Source organism: Colius striatus, chromosome 1 (assembly GCF_028858725.1).
Source record: "Colius striatus isolate bColStr4 chromosome 1, bColStr4.1.hap1, whole genome shotgun sequence".
NCBI classification, from domain to species: Eukaryota; Metazoa; Chordata; class Aves; order Coliiformes; family Coliidae; genus Colius; species Colius striatus.
Window position 1 is genome coordinate 143971011 of NC_084759.1, and position 23357 is coordinate 143994367.

Sequence of the window (23357 nt, forward strand, 5' to 3'; positions counted from 1 at the left end):
AATTGCTACCGTTGACTGTAATATATATGTATAAAAAGCAAATCTGTGAAATATGCAGTCCATATTAAAATAAACAAAGAAAAGAACCCATTATAAAAGCTAAGATCAGGTTTCAAACCAATTTATATTGAACAATCAAGAGTACTACAATGTTAGAGATATTTTTTAAGTACAGACATTTTCACTGTTCATATTAATAAATTTAAGTAATCTTTAGTGCAGTTTACTTTATCAAAGCTCTTAGGTAGGTATTTGTATTCATGAATTGCCATGTCTGCTGTAATGACTGTGTAGAATTCAGTCCTAAAGGGTGTTGTTTACAGACAGATGAAGTACTTATCTTTGTCTCTATTTGCCATGTAAGTCACTCAAATATATTACCAAAAATAAAAAGCTAAATCCTTGAGGAAAAAAAAAAAGCAGTAGTCATCAAGTAATTTTCATCTTGTTAATATTAATCAATTCCTGTTTCTGAAGTAATAATTCTGCTCATGCCACAGAAGAGTAAGTGAGGGTGGGTTTGCGTTATGCACACAAGGTCATATAAGCTGCAGAATGCTGTGCTTCTTTTTGCAGCAGATGGGTAATGTTATCTGGATTTTAATTATTAAAATTACTCCTGACTTTGAGGAAATACTCTCTCTTAATAACAACAGAAGTGGCCAAATGATAACATTTGAATTTTGTGACAAAGATGTGTTTGTTAAAAAAAAATGCCATGTTTCTGTCCTTCTGGAGAAAGAGAATTACTGAGGTTTCATTTTCTTGTTGCTCCCCCTGTCATGGGAACCTTTTTTACTGTATTGATATTTTTCAAGGAGAACTTGAAATACTCTGTTGTCATTGGGAGGGAAGTGAGTGCAGATTCACAAAGAGCTTTTAAAACACCTCTGCAGCTGGCAATTTGCAAGAATAATTTTGATGAAGGAAGCTCTGCTATGATCATGGGCTTACAGAGCTCCTTTGATGCTGAGCTCTCACAGCTCCTCTGCAGCACAATAGAGAAAGTCCCAGCAGATAACTACTTGAAATAGATTTCTACTTGTGAATAGTTCCTTTATACCCTTAAGCTATTTATTCACATTAGTTTCTAAAAATTATTAACGGTTTCTTCTTTGTCTCCTTCAACATATTTCTTCCAATCCACTGTGAGGAACCAGGTACAAGAAGGAATACAGAGTGTCAATAGGGGTCCCCTATTCCTTTTCTCCCAGCATCCAGTTACTGTTCTCATCATCAACCATCTCCCTACATTGCTGTATTTCATGCAAGGACATTGTCCTGGTTTGAGCTGGGATAGAGTTAACGTTCTCTTCCTAGAACATTTCCTGTTAGAGTTCTGTGTTTTGGATTGAGTGTGAGAATAAAGTTGATAACGCACTGATTATCAGTTATTAGTGAGCAGGTGAACAAGAGGCTGGGAGGGAGCATGGCCAGGACAGCTGACTTGAACTAGCCAAAGCGCTACTCCATGCCACAGAATATCATGCCCAGTGTATAGATTGAGAGGAGTTGGCAGGGAGGTGTGATTGATGCTCAGGCATCAATCAGTGGGTGGTGAGTAATTGTGTTGTGCAGTACTTCTTTTTTCTATGATTTTATTTCTCTCTCTTTTTGTTACATTCCTTTTCATTACTATTATTATATATTTAATTGCTATTATAGTATTTTATTTCATTGTAGTTATTAAACTGTTTTTATCTCAATGTATGAGTTTTACATCTTTTCCCTGATTCTCCTCTCTATTCCTCTAGGAGGGAGGCATGAGTGAGTGGTTCTGTGGTGTTTAGTTACTGGCACCATGATGGACATCTAATAAGCTTTCTCTGTGATCACTACTCTTGTGTTTGTAGAGAGAGGTGACTGAAGATGGGTACAGTGGGTAAATGGAGAGAGGAACAGATGCATTTATTTTCCTGCATTTTGTGGGTAGGAGAAGTGTCGTGGTTTTGCCCAGCCAGCAATGAAGCAACACAACAGTCTTTTGCTCGGTGCACCCATCCACCCCCACCCTCATTAGGATGGTGGAAGCCCCAGCAAGGTGGGAGGGAAAAAGATAACCAAGGTTGCTGTAGATTGAGACAAGGGCAGGGAGGGCTCACTGCCAATTACAGTTCCAGGCAAAACAGATTCCAGTACTTGACTTGCTGAGAGGAAAGTAAGGAAAGTTTATTCTACTACTAACAAGAAACAGAACAGAACAAAAAGCAAAAAGAGAGTAGGATGATGAGAAAATTAAAACCAGTACTTTAAGGTCTCCCTCCCCCATCCCTCCTTTCTTCCCCGGGCCCAGCTCACTGCTCCTGATATCTCTGCCTCCTTTCCCCTCAACAGCTTGGGGGGACAGGGAATGGGGGATGTGGTCAGTCTCTCACATGTGGGCTCTGCTGCTTTTCTTCTCTCAGAGGAGAATGACTCCTGGCATTCTTCCCCTCCTCTGATGCGGGGCCCCTCCCCCAGGACACAGTCTTTAATGAACTCTGGTGTGGGTTCTTCCCAGCAGCTGTGGCTTCTGCTGATACAGGGTCCCTCACAGGGGACACAGTCCTTAGTGAATATCTCTGGCATGAGTTGTTCCCCACAATTACAGCTTCTGTGAATATGGGGTCCCTCCCACAGGACATGGCCTTCTCCTGCCATAGTCACGGCCCCTGGCACACGGTCTTTAAAGAAGAGAATTGCTGCCCCTGACGCAGGGTCTTTAACGTAGTGCAAACAAATCTCAGCTTCACTAGTCCTCTCCATAGAATGCAGGGGACTCTCTGCTCCAGCACATCTCCTTCTCTCTTCCCTCGCTGACCTTGGAGTCCCCATAGTTGCTTCTCTCTCTCTTCCCACTCCTTGCACCACCACCAGCTGGAGAAGAAAGAGGAACAGAAGAAGAAAGGAACAGGAAAAACCCTCCTCTTCTGGCTTCTTAAAAAGTGATTGTGGAGCCATCTAATTGACTTAGCCCCAGAAGTGGGTCTGGCTCAGAGCTGGGGATAGTTTTGAGCAGCTTCTTACAGGAGTCATCTTTGCAGCCCCTTCCCCCTTACCAGAAACAACTGTCATGCCAAATCATTACAACAAGAAAAACTGTTTTTGTCTTGCAGTCCGAAAGATTCAGGTTCAGATTAGATATTTAAAAGAGGTTTCTGACAAAGGTGAAAGAGAAATCAGGAAAAGAGTTTCTGGGAATGGGATCTGCCACTGGAAGTGTTTAAGAAGGGATTACACAGATATTGGGAATGGACTAGATGTAGTTACTTCTATCCTGGGAGAGATGAATGGACTAGATGCTGCCACGGACCCCCTTTGAAATCCGTTTTTATATTATTTTAATGATCTTATGTGAGTTGAGGTTGTGGCTTAATTTAATGTCCAATTAATTTGAAATCAATCCCCTACTAATTTAGCTGCACCATCCTGAGGACCAGATTTATTAGTGCTGCTGCCTAGCGCTGAGTCTTTGTGTCAACATTCTGTCAGCTTCCTGAGCTGCAGCACAGGCCTCCTACAGCAGGAGAAGGTGGCAGAGGCTCTTGCTGATAGATATTGATATTGCAGCTTCTAGCTGGTATTTATAAGACTGAAGATTGAGTCAGCATGCAAATTTAAAAACCAGAGTGTGGATGATGTTGTAAGGCAGTGCAAGATGCTGTAGCTGAGTTGAAAGCCTTGGCCTGGCATATGCATCCCTCGACAGCACAGTTTGATTACTGATATAAGGAGTATAAGGAAAGTAGGATTGAGCTAACAGCAAACTGTAATTAAAATAGCTTCCAGTCTTAAGGAGGTGAGGCAGTTGCCATGGGGAATGGAAAGCTTATGAGGAGCTTAGCTCTGTGCTTGAAACATGGGAAAATGGTGTTGTTGCCTGGCATGCTCGGAAATGGCTTGTCACAGGGAGGTCTGAAACTATCCTAACATCAAAAGTTAGACAGCAGAAAGCAGTAAGAAAGCAAGCAGTCAATAATCAGGGACATCTTTTTCCATACCAACCAACTGCAATGTGTGTTAAAATATTCAGGTTCATTCCTGTTACTTAGATTCTTTGGTGTCTTTTAATTTTCTTCCTTTCTGTTCTCTGGAATTCACTTTATTGTTCCCTGCTTCTCAACATTTCAGTGCATACAGTGAAATCTTAGTCCTACTAAGGCTATATACATTTTACAATTTACACTAATGGGGTTGGATTTTCATCTCTGGTAGTTGTGAGTAAGGTCATATGGATGTTTCTGAGTAGCTAGCATATCCAAAACAGAAATGGCATGTTTTCCTGTTCCCTATCTTCTGTTAACACCAGTGTGTCCATCCTATCAGCAGTGTCAGGGAGTACAAATACCATTAAAACTAAGTTTTCATTGTTTTCTGGGGTGGTTTGCTGCCCTTATCTGGCTGATGATGTGAAAGCTAATTGTCCCAAGGGAGGGTCAGGACCTGGGAGTGGCAGCTGTGGAACTGCTGAGCTTAAACTGATCATAGATCTATACCCTGTTAGCACAACTTCTCTTTCGTTGGTTACTCTGCCCCTTTGGGTCTAGAAGGAAATTTGGCACTTTGTACCTGACAGATGGCCTCTCAAAAGAGATACATATAACTCACAGATGCTTCTCCCAAGTGATAAGTTAGGCTTTAAAGCTAGTTCTTGGTTTCTTGATGAGCCTGAAAAGGCCTGTGCAGCTCTTCCATCATAAAGCGTACCTTGAGGCATTGTCATGTAGAATCACTGCTGTTAGCTTCCAAAATTGTTAATATAAAGCTACAAATTTCATAGGCAAGGTTGTAATTGGGAGGAAAAAAACCCCAAACTTACCATTCAGTCCCTTTCCTTTCCTTTCCTTTCCTTTCCTTTCCTTTCCTTTCCTTTCCTTTCCTTTCCTTTCCTTTCCTTTCCTTTCCTTTCCTTTCCTTTCCTTTCCTTTCCTTTCCTTTCCTTTCCTTTCCTTTCCTTTCCTTTCCCTTTCCCTTTCCCTTTCCCTTTCCCCTGAGCTAATCTCGCAGGAGAAATTTGGGTTTGGTGTCTTAAAAATGGCACCTAGGCAACCATGGGATAGTTGGTGATGTAGAGCAGATAACAGCCCTGCTTCAGAGAGTGCAGTCTTGCATGTTTGTCACTGAAGCACTATTGAATGCAGTAAGAATAATTAGGTTGCAGCAAAATAATTCAGCTAAAGCATGACATTAAGTGGTAGTGGTCTGTCCACCCATGACTTCATGTTCTCATCCTGACCTGAGCACATGGGTCCCAGAGAAGCCTATCCTGCTCCTGCAGCAATGGGGTTGGGTGGTTGGCAGCAACAATATGGCATGGAGGAAGCTTGTGAAGGATCTGGAGCACAAGTCTTATGGGAAGTGGCTGAAGGAACTAGAATTGTTTCATTTGGAAGAAAAGTGGTTAAGGGGAGACCTTATTGCTCTCTAAAACTACCTGAAAGGCAGTTGTGATGAGGTAGGGATTGGTCTCTTCTCCCAAGTAAAGTGACCAGAGGAAATGTCCTCAAGTTGTGCTAGGGAAGGTTTAGATTGGAGTTTAGGAAAAATTTCTTCCCTGAAAAGGTTGTCAAGCGTTGGAAGAGGCTGACCAGAGAAGTGATTGAGTGTGATTCAGAAGTGATCCCTGGAAATATTTGAAAAAATTGTAAATGTGGTGCTTAGGGACATGGCTTAGTGGTGAACATGTCAGTGCTGAACTAATGGTTGGACTTCGTGATCTTCAAGGTCTCTTCCAATCTAAAAGATTCTATGATTCTATAAGCAGGAGTGGGACTGGCTTTTGGGCTGTGGCTGGCCCCTGAGTAGACATGATTTTGTCCATTGGTACCTGGAGAATTTTGAAGGCCAGTAAAAGCCTCAATGCACTATGGAAAGACTCTTCATGGACAGTGCTGCATGTACAAGACGATGTTATTGGCCTGCTCTGAGGCTCATCTTTTACCTAGTCAGTGTGGTATTTAGAAGGAAATCCTCTCACTTCTTAGATATGTTTCATGCTAGTAGAGCTGCAGGAGTAAAATGAATAGCAGAGTTTGAAGTGTAAACAGGAAGACCTTCATAATGTCCTTCTTGTGGCAAAACTTTTTCCAGGCAATTGATATTTTGCTATTTGCAATTATCATATGTTAATGTATGATACCATTCCACAGAGATGCAGAAGGATCATATTAACTGAACTGTGCTATAACCTTGTAGTCAGAATTTCCTCTCATGCTCTTTTAATACAGTTTAGTTCAGTAAAGTTTGTCTTCCTTTGAAGGAATTAGGAATATTACAGAATGCTAATCTAAATGATAATTAATATATTAGTATATAATTGGTGTCTAATTCATAGAATCATTAATATTAATGTATTAATTGCTATAAATGTGGTCAAATCAAACTGTTGTTTTTCAGATAAATATATATGATTAGAGATTGTAGTTTATAAAGAAGTCATTTTAATGTTATGTGACTTTGATGCTCAGTAGGAAAATTAAATACTGAAACAACCAGAACATTGCTTAGTCCCATCTTTTTATGTGTACTTATATATAAAAGTGAATAAAATAGATATTTTATAGGGAATTATGTACAGCAAGATTTACAATGTGAAACACTGTATGTTTCAAAATTCTGTGATAACCACATAGGTGAGACATTTAATTGCCCTTAATACACATTCACCTTCTTTAGATTTAACAGTTTGAATTGAGTTGAGCGTTTCAAATCATTTAATCATTAGATGTATGGTAAAGGCTTTTTAAAGAGCCATTTCTGATGAAGGAGCTTGAAACATACATTATCTTGATCTAGCTTCTATTGAGTATGCTATAGCTAACAAATGGCTTTTTTCATCCTTCTCTTTGATAGTACTGTCATTCTGTAAGTAAATACTTTGAAGACAAAGATTATAGGTATTTATGCTGTTCTACAGATATATTTAAAAAAATATCTTGTGTACAATAGCACATCTGCTTTTTGGCTGGTTTAGAGACAGTTAAGGAAATATCAAAAGCTGAAGAATGGCAGAATTGTACATAATTTCAAAAGTTAGTTGTTTCTGGTTTTGAACAACAGGAGCTGCATTCATGCCCTTGCTGTGGAATGCCAATACAGCTAGTTAGAACAGATACAATATCATGAACTCTAATAATGTCACTTGAATGAAACTTTTTGAGGAATGAGATCAGATAAATTCAGGTTAAAAAAAAAAAAAAAGGATACAGACTTTTAACAAAGAGGAAAATGAATCTTTGAAATATTTTATTTTGGGATATAGTCATATCTGTGTTGTTGAAAAGGAAACAAAAATGGTTCTGCAAGAGATACTCCATCCCTGCTTATTTAGGCATCTCCATCTATGAATCAGAAGGATCAGGCTACAAATTCTGCAATAGGATCATACCAGGTCACACTAGGTCATCCATAAAATCTCATTATGCTTTTAAATATATCTGGAAATATGGAAAATGTCATTATTTTCTCATTCAAGATGAGAATTCCTCTATATATGAGAGAGACAAACTTCAGAGCTAGTTTAGAGGACCTTCTTTGAGGTCTTAAAGGAGTTGATGGTAAATAAAAGAAAATGTTTCTCAGTCTTTGGTTCCCTGTTTCATTTTCTCTCTGTCAACTTCCCATATTCCCTCAGAATGGAAAATCAGGACCTGCCGGGGCAAGATGGGCATCGCAGTGCTCCCTGCCCACTTCTTCCCTGGCATGGCAAGTCTGCTTCAAGGTCTTTACTTTGTACCATTTTCCTTTCTGAATTCTGCCATCATTCAAAAAGAGGAGGGGCAGCTTTCCAGAGGTGTTCCTGGTGTCCTGCTACATCATGCCAGTGAAAAGAATTTGCTATATGATGCCAAATTAGATATTCTGTTGCTTACAGAAAATCAAAAATGTACCGATAATTCACATTAAAGGCTTCTAAAGAGGACCTATAACTGGACTTTAAAGTTTTGAAGGGCATATATCTATATTCTAAAAGTAAGGAATCAAAGATAATTTAGGGTTTGGTTAATTTTTCCTTATTAATTTCTCATGACTTTATTTATACTTGCATGTTACCAAGTAGATACAAACAATATATTTAAAAGGACAAAGTAATTTATAAGTGAACTTAATTTTGTTACAGAATGATTCTGAAGGAAGCCTAAAACTTGTTTTTGCCCCAAGTTGTTCTAGTAGTATTTTCACATGTGAAGTTTGCATGTTTGTTGTTAAATTTAAACCCCAGTTAAATTGTATCTTCTACAATATGCTTATTATTGTTCTTCATAAAAAAATAGACTTTTCATTTTCCTCTGCAGACTAAAGTAAAGATGACATATAAGTTTACAGTGAGAATTGTCAACAAATACATGAGATCATGGATATTATTCTGAGCATACACTTTCTGTTGCATTCAATTTACTGCTAGTGAAATAAAACTGTCATCAGATAGAATGGGATTTTATAGTGCATCAGCTATAACACAATGCCATTAAATTGGGAGTATATGCATTTTCCATAGTTCTCTTACTCATGAGTCATAAAAATTAGAAAGTTATGCACAGCATCACGCTATGGTTTGCATATTCCAACGGATAAGTAGTGTTTTACTCTAAGTAATTTGGGGCATATAATTTTTTTTTAATTATAAGGCTGTTTTGCAGTGTGAAAAATTGTTTTACTACAGTAAGGATCTAAAATCTTTTCATGAAAACTTGCATGAAAAAAATGTAGGGAAAAAGTCCAAACATTAGTTCCACAATTTTGTTTGGGTGTAAATCCAGTAAATTAAATCAAGAAATAAAAGACGTCCATTATATAAGATAGGGGAAAACTAAAATAGTTTATGGACCTGCATTCACTTTAAAAAAAGGCTTCAAAACACCACCAGTTTCCAAGAAGTTCAGTTTATGGGTCCACAGTTCAGGTAATTGACATGCACCAGAGCTCACTATTCACTTGTGAGAAGAGAATACTCAGCTTCAGGTCATTCTCCCTTGCTCAGTTTTCCTTCCTTAGGTATGTTGGTAGTACACAAGAGTGTAACAAGGGGCTTCCTTGGACAATAACAGGAGTGTTCTGACATAAGAACGACACTGAGGGAATCCCATATTTTTGCATAGTTCTTACTCATAGTTTTCAGCATTAAACGTTTCCATTCTTTCATTTAAAAGCACCTTTTTACTTCCAATTATTTTATATTGCACAATGTATTAAAATGTATTTACACACACAATTAATAGAATATTCTCTGTAGCATATGAAATATGGCATTTTAAAAGATAATGCTGAATAAAAAATTGGATAATTTATCCATATATATATATATTGCATTTAATTATATATTGCATTTAATTTTGGTAAGAAGTACAAAAGTTATAACACTTATATTCCACAGATGCTCAGAGACCTGTCAGGATGGAAGGGATAGTTGGATGATACACATTGATCCTTGCCCCTATAAAACCTACAGATGTCTTTCATTTCATATATGGCAACTCTGAAAATACATCTAAGTACTAGTGGATAGGTGACCTGCAGACACTCAACTGAGGCTTCAGTTTTTCATTTTTCGTGGTCTGTTCCATTATGTGTAGGTTCATTAGATGTGCTATGTGACTGACATCTTGTCACAATTAGTACTCGTTTATAATTAGATGCAATGCTGACAAGGACTCTGTTGTTTTCTATAGTTTCACAGAAAGGCCTTTTCCTTCTTTGGCACTGAAACATTAAAACCCTTGCACCATGTTCAGCTGGTGACTAGGACTGAAAATTGCGGCCGTTAAACCATTGCTCGTGTATCAGTAGCTCCACCTCTTGGATTAATTTGGCTGTTACAGATAGCGTAGTTCATGGGGGGAATCCTCTCTGGAAATATAAAAAGTCCTGTGGCAGTTCCCTAGTAAAAGCATCTGTCTCAATTGTTCTATCCTGCAAGTTTAATGTTCAGTGCTTCATTACCAGTAACATTTAATTACAGATTATTTTAATAATAATTTGTGTTACATTGTCCTCTAGTGGCTCATATAGATAACTGCCCTGCTGACAGGCTCCTTTTGCCTTGTGTTTTTAAACCCTCTCATAGTGTTTTCATGTAGTCCATGAAAACACTGTAAGTCCAGAAGAGGACTGATGCAGTGGCCAAATACAAAGTTTGAGTCATACTGTCATGACAGCAAGATCTATCCCCTATATCTGCATATTGTCTACTTAAGAAATATTAAGAATATTAATAAAAAAATCAAAGTAGCAATAGAGAGCTGTGAGAAAATAGTGTGTTTAATCAGAGCATTTAATGGAAATCCTTCTTACTGACAATAACAAAAACTAAACTCAGCACGCTTTTTTTTTTAATAGGTTGGAAACTAGTTTCCTGACACAAAGCCCATAGAGATCTCATATGAAGGAAAAACCCCAGCTTTCCAGCATGTCCTGTGGCCACTCAGTGGTAAACCTTGTTAACCCCAGGTTTTTACCTTGCCAGCATCATGCAGATGTTTGCAAATAGGAGGAAGGATCTGGAAGCATGGAGAATAATGCCAGAGTTTTTGCACTGACAAAACACACATTTTATGGTACTTTGAAAACATGATATCATGTTCTCTGATGTGCTTAATTTGTTTTGTTCCTGTGCCAGAGCAGCAGGATTGCTCTAGCAGAGCCCTTGGTCCTGGCCACAAGAAGCATGGCATGCAGGATAATCTGACTGTCAAGCCTCCCCTTTTTATACTGTTTCTTCCTTGAGCAAATCCCATGAGTAATGACGAATAGAAGTTGCTCTGTGGAAATCGTTTCTCTGTGTGTCAGAAGAGGAGGAACATTATAAATGGTTCTGGTTATTCCTTCAAGATCGTGTAGAAGCAGCAATTACAAGTGGTCAAGGAATGTAGTTTCTCTCTTCTGAAAGAATGCTGATGCACTCCAGCAAAATGATAGCCAATGTTATATTTTGCTGTTTGCAGTAATAAGAAAGACAGAGGAGCACTCTAACCTTACAGAGTTCATATGAGAGGCTTTTTCGAAGTTGTGTGCTGTGTACTCTTTCAGGGAAATAATCAGAGTTCAGTAAAAACTCTTTTCTCATCCTTATCCACCTTTTTTCTTCTTCACTTTTTAGATAGGCCTTCATTTCAACCAGCAATATGACTCCATGCATTGGATGAATGTCAGCTTATTGTTGTTCATTCCTTGGGCTGGTTATCTTCTCGACACCGGGAGACTTGCAGAGTAGCTTAATTCTACTTGACACAGCAGAGTGGTGCGTTTGGTGTTGTCCACATACTGCCTCAGACTCTCACATATACCCAGGCCTCACAAGTGGTAATAACTGCCATAGTTGATAAGATGCTGATAGAAACAAAGTGTATAAAGACAGCCTTGAGGTGTAAAATGCCTTCACTTCATGAAATTATCTGTGGTGCCATTCTTACAGTTCACTCAAAGCTTTATTAGGTAATGAAGGATGCGGGAATATTTACAGAGTTACTTTTACCTAGTGTTCTGTGACTCTTCTGGCACTGGGGATCTTTTAAAACAAAGGCATGCCTTCAGTTAAGAAACTACATAGGGTCTGTATCTCTTCTTAATTAGCTGCCAGGAGGGAGAAGGTAATAGGTTTTATTTTTCTTTAACAAAAAAAGCTTAATTTTAAAAACTGCTTTTGTAACTCTTACATCAACTCATTTTTTTTCTTTTCTTTTTTCATGCTTTGCAATGTTATTTTCCAGGGTTTTAAAATAGTTTATTTAACCTGGCTGCTAAACAAATTTCTATTTATCCCCAATTCAGAACAGGTGGTTTTATCCTTTATGTACTAGAGAGTGAGTTATGCAGATTCATCTATTTAGAGCTCATTGACTACAGTTTCTACTGTAACAATCTTTTAAACATTTAACTTCCACAGGTAGCTATCAGGCCAGTGATGGCCCTCCCTCCACACTGGAATCTTTTACAGAAACCCACTCCTGCTTCCCAGATGTGCTCTTTCTGACATGCCAGCAGCCAAGTGGCTCTGGCCCATCATTAAGGATGCAGTAACGCTTCTCTCCAGCAGCTGCTGCAGCAATGTTCAGGTTCCTGCTGAAGGCAAGGAAAAAATGTGCCCAATTACTCCTATTCCTATTAATCAGGAAAATGCAGTCTTCTTTTCAAAAGGAGAAGGGAAGGTTGTTCCTGCCAACCATCTTGGTCACAATTCTCTTCCAGCTATGTGTTAACTCCATCTTCCTGTAGTACATTTTACATCAGGGTTATGTCCTCAGAGTCTTTCTAGAATAACCTGACCTTTGATGTCAAACTCAGAGCTGCAATGTGATGTGAACTCTCTCGTAAGGCTGTCTGGGAACCCTATATGCTAACAGAAAAATAAAAGTAGTGACCTTGTGTGTTCTCAGACTTGCAGGGTGTAATCCTGTATTTGTCAGGTTTTTGATGAGCACTTGACAGCCATCTACTTGGCAGGTCCTCCCCACCTACCAATGTGCCTCCCTAATGCCTGCAGATGTAAACATGTGAGTGCTCCTTCCTCGGTAACAGATGTCTTTACAGAACAGATGCCGTTACTCATTGCTTTTCTGTATGGATGTAGAAAGCATCCTTTGACAGAAAACAGGTGACAATTTTATTTAAATCCAACTGTATGATGGAATAATAAAACTAATGGAATGATAAAGCCTTGCCAGTTTTTCCATTTCAATAAGCATCTCATCTTGAAACTCTTTTAATCAAGCTTCTTTATCAGATGTTCTCATTCCTGCATTGCCAGCACGCACCTGAAATTATTGCTTGGCCTCAGATTTAAAGGTGATGCCGTTTTGATTTGCATCAGTTCTATTTGAAGATTTGGCTTGTTCTAAAGGCACTGTTCATCATCAAAGTGTCTGTGCATGAATGGTAATGCATGTTCTCTCCTCAGAATAACGAAATGGTGGAACTACAGAGGATACGAATGAAAGATGAAATTCGAGAGTACAAGTTTCGAGAGGCGAGACTCCTACAGGACTACACTGAACTTGAAGAGGAGAACATCACTTTGCAGAAACTGGTGTCCACACTGAAACAGAATCAAGTAAGTATCCAAGGATTCTATGCTGAAAAATGACCCAATTTTCTCAAATTTCCATGATGTGATCCCTGACAGGATTTTGACAGAAGTTTCTTTGTATGTTATTTTTTTTCATTTGGGTTTTTTCTGAACACTTACTCTGAAATAGTGTTATTGGCCATTTTTGACATATGGGGAGGCCCTTACCTCAGTTTTAGGAAAATCCTGGTGGAATAGTTAATTATAGAACTTTGCAATAGCAGAGTAATTAATAAAAATAGATAGAACTGCATTTTTTTTGCTTCCTGCTTTTCCTTTCCTCCTTCCCTGCATGCTGAACTCAGTGCACAGTGGCAGAGTTCAGCCCTCCATTTCCTCCTAGTTTCTTTCTTGCACTTCCTTTCCTCTTCTGAAGTGGAGAAAAGGGGAAAACATCTTCTCCATGTGCTCCCTTATTTCTGCTCTTTGGATTTTCCTGAACTGATGTTGCTCTCTTCTCAGCTGTGCTAACCAACAAGTTCAGCAAACTTCAAAAATAGGGGAAGAGGTGTCAGATATTCCCAGTTTGTCTTTTGTTTTCCTCATTGCAGCAATTTGCAGCTGATGGCAAATCAACACAGTGTAATTCTCACTATAGTGCTGAATCCACCCCAAGGAACCACCATAAATGACAGCCCCACTGCGTCTAGATGCAAACAGTCATGGGATCTGTTCTCTCTCCCACAGAAAAGCACACCTCCTTGTGCTGTTGGATATATATTTATACTGCTGAGGAAGCAATCAAGAGCATAGTTGTCCTTTAAACAAAAGCCCTTGTGTTTTCATGTTAGAAGAGCTGACTTGCCATGATCAATATTTAAATACTTAAGTTGGATGATGTAACACTCTCTGCCTTTCAGACTGTTCAAACCAACATAACATGGCACTCCATAACACTATTTTCTTGAGCAGATGGTAACAGCACTGGTTTATGTCCTAACCTACTGCCTGGGTTCTGTTAGGGCTTTTATCAGCTAGTCAAGACTGTCACGGCTTCTAATGGCAGCCTGGTAACAAAGCTGCCTTATTCCTGCAGGAACGTGCAGTACTATTTCTGCTACCTTTTACTGTTATTTTACTGCTTTATCACAAATGCAATTGAAACCTTTAAAACATCAGAGCCATGCCACAGGGAATACACAGGAAATAAAAATGGGTACATAATATCCTGATTTATGAAGATACGTAGACTTTCACACTCCTGAAACTGAATTTATAGCAGGTCATCTTTGTGTCAGACTTATTTACCAAGCCAGTAAATTCCCCCTTTTGAGGCATGGCTTTTTCCTCACCAGTGTCATAGGAGGCTTTTTCACACTATCAGGAAATTAAGGACTCCTTTATGGACTGTCCTAGTTTACCCCTCAAAAAAATCTGTTGCAAGTGTTTATATTTGCTGCAGTATTTCATTCTTAATGAAACAGAGCACCATCAGTCTGTGGAGAGAAAAAGCATTGCCACATTTTCAATGGCTTTAAAAATCAGTCATTTTACATCACATATCCATGCACTTGTGATTCCTAAAATAACTGATCTACAAGACAAAATTTCAAGATCATTTTATACTTTAATGATTTAATTTACAAAGCCATATGTTACAAGTGCCAAACTGTTATCTGAGTTGAAAGGGGTTTTTGTAGCTTTTGTAAGCAAGAATCTGAGAGATGGTAGCCATACAAGTAATAGAAAACTCTGGATTTTTCTTTTCTATCCGAGAATTACCAGTATGACTTTGCAGCTTTCTTTGCTACTTGATACATTTCCATTTTCTGGGTTTGAAGATCAATGCTTTGCTTTGAAAGTTTGCCTTTCCAAAGGTAGATGAGAAGCATGATCAGAATGAAATTAAAAAAATCAAAGCATGATAATTTTTACCAGGAGAGTTGGATAAGCACAGATATGGACCTTTAGAAAGCTCTTCCATTTCATTGCTCTGGGATTTTTCAACAATGGAAAGGAAGATGAGGAGGGCCAGCAAGGGATCTGCTGCCCTGGTCTAGATATAGCTGAGTAACTGAGATTGGGTTTTCCTAGACTTTGCTTCTTGTTAGGTGCAGTATAGAGGGCTGCATAAACACAGGAGCTGCCTTCAAAGAAGAGAGAAAAAGCTATTGTTTTCCTCAGCCTGCAATGCCCATAAATAACTCGATAAAATACTACCCCTTGGTGTGGGGCAGGGAGCCTGCCTTCTGAAGAGGAGAAAGACCAGTAAGTCCCTCTAAATTTGGTGAGGCTGCAGCAAGTCACTGGGGTGCACACTTCAGGCAGCGCTGTTGGAGCAACAGGTTGCCAAGTGCTCCATGATGATGTCCCTACATGCAGCTCAAGGGCTGTGTGGCTGAATGAGCTACTTACTACTTTTTTCTGTTAGTTTAAGAATGTCTAGCCATTTGGGGCATCTAAGAGTTTAAACTAATTGTATGAATAGTTTGCTGTTTAATTTTTAAAATCAAATGCTTCTTGAATAATGGGGAGTCTTGTATGACACAAAGAGTTGAAGCTTTTCTACTGTTATTATACCTTCCATTCATATTTTTGAAAACTACCAAGACTCCCATATATCTGAGAGTATCTGTGCCTGAATGACTTTACACCTCGTAAGGATTTAGATGAGAAGTCATTTTTCTGAACACTTGCAGTTAATAAATCAGACTACATTAACCTGACATCTAGACATACCAGGATATACCAACATTGCCCATAGTAATTAATAATAAATCTACAGTTACCAGAATATCTGCTACCAAACAGCCTTCTTTCCACAAAATACATTGCATGTCATCATAAGTTATTCAGAAAAAGGTGTTCTATTTCTTGATTCTCCCATGCTGAAAAAGTGAACAGTGGAGTATTTACCAGAGCAAGCTCCAGTTTCTGTAGCACCTATTTCAATAAGGCTGATAAATGGCAGGTTTTCATGACTCAAGTTTTAGTATTATGAATGTTCTTTGTCTTGTCTAATTCAGGTTGAATATGAAGGCTTAAAGCATGAGATTAAACGATTTGAGGAGGAGACAGTGTTGCTTAATAGTCAGCTAGAAGATGCCATCCGACTGAAGGAGATTGCTGAGCATCAGCTGGAGGAAGCCCTGGAAACTTTAAAAAATGAAAGGGAGCAAAAGAACAATTTGAGGAAGGAACTCTCCCAGTATATCAACCTCAATGATAGTATGTATAATAACCATATTAATATATCAGTAGATGGATTGAAGTTTGCAGAGGATGGGGGCGAGCCTAACAATGATGACAAAATGAACGGACATATCCATGGTCCTCTTGTGAAACTCAACGGTGACTACCGAACTCCCACGGGTAGGAAAGGAGAATCTCTGCACCCTGTCTCTGACCTCTTCAGTGAACTCAACATATCAGAAATACAGAAACTGAAGCAACAACTCATGCAGGTAAGAGCTGAATTTAATCTCCCAAAGTGTACAGGCACACACCTTATGGAACTTAGTGCCAGTGATTTCCCCCAGTGACATTCTTCACATATGTGTTTTTCTCACGCTTCTGCTTTCTTCATGTCCAGATTTTGCTAGAAATACCCCTAGAAAACAGAGTATCTATCTGTGAAAAGTCAGCATGATCGGAGCAGATGTTGAGCAGGAAGATAAGGAAGGGACTTAGTTGATGTGGTTGTAAATGGCTAGGTTATTTTTTCCTGGTTGATGATAGGAAATGTCCTTGAGATTGCACATGGAGTAAAGTAATTTTTTGGTATGATGAACACTATCAGGAAAAAATACCCCTTAAAATACAGACAGACTTGATTATGAACCCTTGCAAGTCAGAGGGAGTTTCTGCCATTACTTTCATTTTGAACAAGCTTTGTAAGACCGTTAAGAAAGAACAAAAGGAGAGGAGTCCTCCTCTTAATAAGTGTGTGCTTGGAGAGCATGTGAGATGTCACAGAGTGTCCATGCCCACACTGGCAGTCACGATGGATTTGCAGGCTGCTGGGGGTGCCTTGGAGACCATACAGAGAGCATTTGTTCTCTGTTCAGCTGAGCCCAGCCCAGGCATAACCAGAACAGGAATCTGGGATGCAAGCCAGATAAAAACTCAAGCTGTCAGCCCTGATGCTGACATCATCTTAGAGGGATTACAGTACCACAGAGAAATTGGTGCCCGCTGTCCAAACTGTTGAGCATCTTCTCTGCCACAAGGGCTTGACAGGTTTTGGCACCATCAAGGAAACATCCAGCATTTCCTAGCTACAAGCTTCCAAAAAGGACCTCTTCTAAAGAGAGAGAATGTAAATCCTTTACTGCTGAAGATGTAAAAGGTGATTTGGAAGTAAAGCAAACATAATTTTCAGTGCTTGCTAGAGAACGATAAATCCCTACATGGTCTGTCCAATATTTACTGAAGATTTAATTGTTTTATTTACTTCATTGCCAAACTCACAGCGGGAAGTTTTGATCTGAGCCGTGACGTGGCAATCGCTGACAACATGTAGTGTTTTACACAAATAACTTTGATGCAAGAAAAATATAATTCAAGTGACAATGGTTGAATTTTGGAATTTTTTTGGAAAAAAAATCTGTCAATTTTTTCCAGTATTAAGATGGAAACAGTGTGTGTGTTTTGTGTGTATTTGCATATGTATACCTTTCTGTATAAAATATATACACATATATATTATATACAGGGTTTGATTTAATCCAGAAATACAATGTCAAAGATTAAAAAAACACACAGCTTCATAAGAAACCCTTTGAAATTTTCACATTTTAAAATACATCATAAACATTTTCAACCATAGTTTACCATGAATTTTATACAACATAAATTTAGAGTCAAGTGAAAAAAAAGATTTGTTGCAGTATGTTTTGTCTTGATTTAATTAAGTTAAATATTGAGCTTGATGAATCAGAGAACTTCCATTTGAAAGATACTGCAACTGTGTTTATCATCTTCAACTTAAAACCTTATTTATTTTACAACTCTTAAAGAGGTAGACTTCTGACAGTCATTAGCTGCCAACTTAGAACCCTACAACATAAGTATAACCATTTTCTGTCACAACATTTTTTGAAGCCAAGCACCAGCACCCTCATGCCAATAGTCACCACCACTGCTTGACATTCCAATCCTGTTAAAAGGTTTATAGTTTAAAAGCAAAGACTAGACCTAGCTGGAAAACTGATTTCTTTAGATACAGAAAAGGCTTACTGCAAAATGCTGATGTGTACTTTTTATAAAGTGATCATCTTCTCTGTCAAGTTGCATCAGCTCACCTTAGGTCAAATGAATTGAATGTGAAAAATTCCTTAAAAAATTTTCCACATAGTAGATGGGAGAGGTAATCGGGTTCAAACTAACAAAAGGTGGCTCTTCAGCAAAATTGAATTATTTTCTCCTCTACAGTGTTTTTGCCATGTGGTGTTCATTCAGCTGTCTCTCAATATGTGGTACGTGTTCCTCTTTTTTTCCTCTGAAGAGGCTGTACTATGATAGAATTGCTGAAGGAACTGACGCTCTCTTGGAAATTATTTTTATGTCTATAGGACAGCAGGCACACAGAGAGAAGAAAACTTTAGATTGGTCATTTTGTATGTATATGGCAAGTTTTTTTCACTCCTCAATCTCAAAAAGAAGCCTTCACTAAAAGAGCTATTATGATAGATACAATTCCTTTGCAAATTTAGGATACTGCTGCTCCCTTGGGAGGATTTAATTGTAAATGTTCCCTTTCCATCTTTCAAATACACTAGATAACAAATGTCTTGCTGAAAATTCTGAGATTGACTTGGAAAAACTTTCTGCTCTTCCTTCATGTTTATTGTCCAGTGGAAGGAATTATCTGTCTTTTCTTTAAAGCCTAGGACTCTTCCTTCCATGGTGATGCTTTCCCTGTTTCTGAGGCCAACATCATGTTTGGAAAACTTAGATTAAGTTCTCTAAAAAAAAGAAAGTAAAAACCCCCAACAAAATCATGCAGCCTAGTTTCCAGCACTCTCCTCCAGCTGCCTGGTACTCTGTGAAATATAATACAGCTGAGATTCAAGGTTTTTGAGATGAGTTTTCTCATTAATTTGTGCCAGTATGCACTAGGAATTGTTCATTGATATTCTGATGTTATTAAAAAAAAGAGAGAGAGATAAATAGCAGCGGTAAATTTGGTTTCCATAATTGCGAACTGTAGAGCAAATTGGGAGGGAAATCTCCTCGGTGTGAAATATCTGAAGGGAAGGGTGCATTGTGAAATACGTAAAGCTACTTTTGGATTGCTTTTATTTTCATATTAAGATTATAAGGATCCTTACTGCAGAGACTAATTTCAATGTAAAAAATAAAATCCACCAACTGGACTGAAAAATAACCGCAAATTCTGAAAGTTTACTGAGAGTGGAAATAAGAGCATAGAATCATAGAATGGAAGGGACCTTTAGAAATCATCTAGTCCAACCCCCCTGCAGAAGCAGGTCAACCTAGATGAGGTCACATTGGAACATTGTCTAGAACAAGAAATACCCATACTTGGAAATAGCAGCATCATTAATATGTAGAAGGTATGCTCAGGGCTTAGATGGAGCTTTGGCGTATTTTCTCCCTTGGAAGTTGGGGAAATTAGATTAGCTCAATACATAATTACTGGACCAGAATGAGTAAAATTTCGATCTACATATTTCATTTTACCTACTTGTCCAGTTGGTATATAGGTTTTAAAAGTTGTATGTTTTCTCTGGAAACAATCTTTTATATTTGTAAGAAATACTTGTTTTCAGAATCCCTTTATTTTCAGCAGAGAACACAGCTACCAAGACTGGTGATCTGGCAGGATCTGTTCTGATTGATTAACATAAGCAGACACTGAAACACTATGCTGCTTTAAAACCAAGTTGTTTTCTCAAAGGAAAGGTTCTCTAACTGAAAACCCTATATTTAGTTTTATGCTAGTGCAATCTACAGTTAACTTCCTGCTTTGGTGTAGACCCATAGACCTTAAAAGGCTGCCTTTGAGGTATAATATATGCATGACTATTATCCATATTACTTATCATCATCAGATAGTCCTTTAAATTAACCAAAAGTCAAGATTTTCAGGTATATGTGTAGCTCACCTTACCAGCCTGAAGGAATATATACCTTCATTACGTGATTAGGGTAATACAATTGACACCTGAGTTTCTGATGAGAGCAGACCTGGGACAGACTGCTTGATGGGAAAAAACTCATAAAAAACAGTGAAGACTTTTGCTGGGCTCCTCTCTGAGGCTCCCTAGGACAGGTCTGACCGAGAAATCTGTGGAAAATGGTAACCTCTTAGAAAGATGCCCTTGGCAAAGGGGAAGGTTGCCCTGCTTTGGATTTTTTTAAGAGTGGGCTGGAACATGGGGTAAGCAGTAAGGGGGACAGATGGATGGCAGAATGAGGCAGCAATGGGGAGAACAACATCAAATGGAGAGATGTACCACTATACTCATGGTACTTAGCAGTCCTCTTCTGCACAAGTTATGTAGTGCCCGAAATGGAGGGCCTTATAGGTAAGGAGACATACTCTTCCTGGATTATAAGATAATGATGATGTTTGGCCCTGTTTTTAAAAATCTTAAACCATCAGTCACCTATACACAGGAAAACTAGACTGAACTTTTTTTTCTTTAGATGCTTTTAAAATAGCTTCTATTTTTATTCTTACGGTTTTTGCCTTCAATTGAGTGCAGGCTCTAATTGAGGCTGTGTTTTGAAAGTCTGTCAGTAAAACCAGAGGATCATCACATGCTTCTGAGCAGCAGCCACTGCTCAAAAGCCTCATTAGGAGAAAATAGAAGTCTGAAGCATTGCTTGGAATCTTTTGTGAGATGACATTAAAACCCACTTGGTCCCTAAAACGCTTTTCTTCAGTAAGATTTGTGCTGGCTGATTTGACTCTCTTCCAAATGCTACCTGGGGGAGTACTGATAGGGAAGGAAAGATTTTTTAGAATTTTTCAGAGCTGACAGCTTTGAATTCTCTGAATTAGTAATCCAAGCAGTCATAAAGGGAATGTAGAATGTGCTGTTTTCACTGTGTATGTAAACACAGTGCTGAGATACTGCAATCATTGGAGAGAAAAAGCAGCAACCCCGGTAGGTTCAAGATCCCATAGCAAAAGCCAGAAAAGCAAGAAGCATCTCATTTCCTTGTGCCTTCCTCTGCTTCCTGATTCACAATTCAGAACAGGATAAAGGCACACAAGAAAAAAGTTGGAGCATTGCACTTAAGACTTTAAATGGGAGGTTTTCAGGCGTGTTAGCATGAGTGGCAAATACCTGAGCAGATCAAACTTTGTTTTTCTTGTTCATTTGCTTTAAGTGAATCAGAACTTCTTGAGACTTCCTCCATGACTACTTCTGCTATTTAATATCTACATTTCTCTGTGGATATTCAGAAAGGAACTTACTAGGTCAGAACTGGTGGTTTGTTAGTTATACCACAAATCCTGCTTTTTCTACCATATCCTTAAAAGGATGGATTTTGCTTATAGTTAATGCTGGGGATGAGGAGTCCTGGGACTTGCACATGCTTAGTCTTGGCCTGTGTTACATTCTTGCACAGTGGGTTATTTAGTCTAATCTGTGTAAAAGTACACAGCAATTTGTCTACTGTATTTGCATTCAGTAATCAAGCCTTAACAGAAGTTTGCAACAGTCCAAAGGTCTAAACAAATATTGTTGAGGATTGGTAGAGCTCTTCATGGGAAGTATAACTTCAGACTCCATTGATAAATGTGTATGTACTAGTGGCATGTCTTACAGTTGACAGCAATACAGTTCATGCCTATTAAAACTGGGGGAACGTGTTTAAATCACATAGAACTCTAGCTGACTAGGCATTTAGTGTAGAGGCATTAAGTAACATGTAAAATCATGATCTAGTCATATATGGCAAATTGTAACAGAGGCTGAGGCTTCATAACTCTGTACAAGTTCTACACATCTCTCTGATTTAATTTTATGGCTTGGGAATACATGGCTAGAATCTCTTTGAAGCCCTCAAGTTACATATACTGAGTAGGGGAGTGGAAGAGATGAACATGACTGCAGAGTTGGATGTTCAGCAGAAAAACATAGGTAGGATGAGATCCTGTGTTTCTTACTTTGACTCTGTTGTAGGTGGAGAGAGAGAAGGCCATTCTCCTGGCCAATCTACAGGAGTCTCAGACGCAGCTGGAGCACACCAAGGGAGCCCTGACTGAGCAACATGAGCGAGTCCACAGGCTCACAGAGCATGTCAACGCCATGAGGGGGCTGCAGAGCAACAAAGAGCTGAAAGCTGAGCTTGACGGCGAGAAGGGCCGAGACCCGGGTGAGGAAGCACATGACTATGAAGTGGATATCAATGGCTTGGAGATCCTAGAATGCAAATACAAAGTAGCTGTTACTGAGGTGATAGACCTTAAAGCAGAAATCAAAGCCTTAAAGGAGAAGTATAATAAGTATGTGGAAAACTACACTGAAGAGAAGGCCAAGTATGAGAGCAGAATCCAGACGTATGACGAGCAGGTGACAAACCTGGAGAAGTCGACCAAGGAAAGCCAGGAAAAAATGGTCCACATGGAAAAGGAATTACAAAGAATGACAAGCATAGCAAATGAAAACCATAATACCCTCAACACCGCCCAGGATGAGCTGGTGACGTTTAGCGAGGAGCTGGCTCAGCTATACCATCACGTCTGCCTGTGCAACAATGAGACACCAAACAGGGTCATGTTGGACTATTATAGGCAAAGCAGAGTCACCCGCAGCGGGAGCCTGAAAGGACCAGATGACCCTCGCGGTCTTCTTTCCCCGCGCCTTGCTAGGAGGGGGGTGGCGTCACCCGTAGAAGCCAGAACCCCAACTGAGCAGGTGACAAAAGAGGCCACGGAGCCCGGCAAGGAACAGAGCCCAACCAAAACACCTACCATTTCTCCTGTCATCACAGCCCCTCCTTCCTCCCCCGTCTCTGATACCAGTGACATCCGCAAAGAGCCGATGAACATCTACAACCTCAATGCCATCATAAGGGACCAAATCAAGCACTTGCAGAAGGCTGTCGATCGGTCGCTGCAGCTGTCCCGCCAGCGTGCTGCAGCTCGGGAGCTGGCGCCCATGATCGATAAAGACAAGGAGGCCTTAATGGAAGAGATACTGAAGCTGAAATCACTTTTGAGTACAAAGCGGGAGCAGATTGCAACTCTGAGGGCAGTGCTGAAAGCCAACAAGCAGGTAAGATGCTAACAAAGCAGTCGGTTTTGTGAATGTCAGTCAGTCTGCAAACTGATCTAGGTGGACCTGCTTTAGCAGGGCAGTTGGACTGGATCATCTTTAGAGGTCACTACTAACCC

At 39.2% G+C, this 23357-nt stretch overlaps 1 protein-coding gene across 11 annotated transcripts in view; it reads left to right on the forward strand.

Annotated features, from left to right (window-relative positions):
• LOC104560303 (protein bicaudal D homolog 1) overlaps positions 1 to 23357 on the forward strand; it is a 304772-nt gene that overhangs the window by 122894 nt on the left and 158521 nt on the right. For 6 of the 11 annotated variants that reach the window (XM_062010536.1, XM_062010555.1, XM_062010565.1 and 3 more), the window contains exons 3-5: positions 12872 to 13024; positions 16006 to 16443; positions 22144 to 23238. In XM_062010536.1, the coding sequence (XP_061866520.1) occupies positions 12872 to 13024; positions 16006 to 16443; positions 22144 to 23238 (1686 nt within the window). Of the gene's footprint in view, positions 1 to 12871; positions 13025 to 15972; positions 16444 to 22143; positions 23239 to 23357 lie in introns of all 11 variants that reach the window. The other 5 variants (XM_062010546.1, XM_062010653.1, XM_062010672.1 and 2 more) reach the window with 1 other exon arrangement.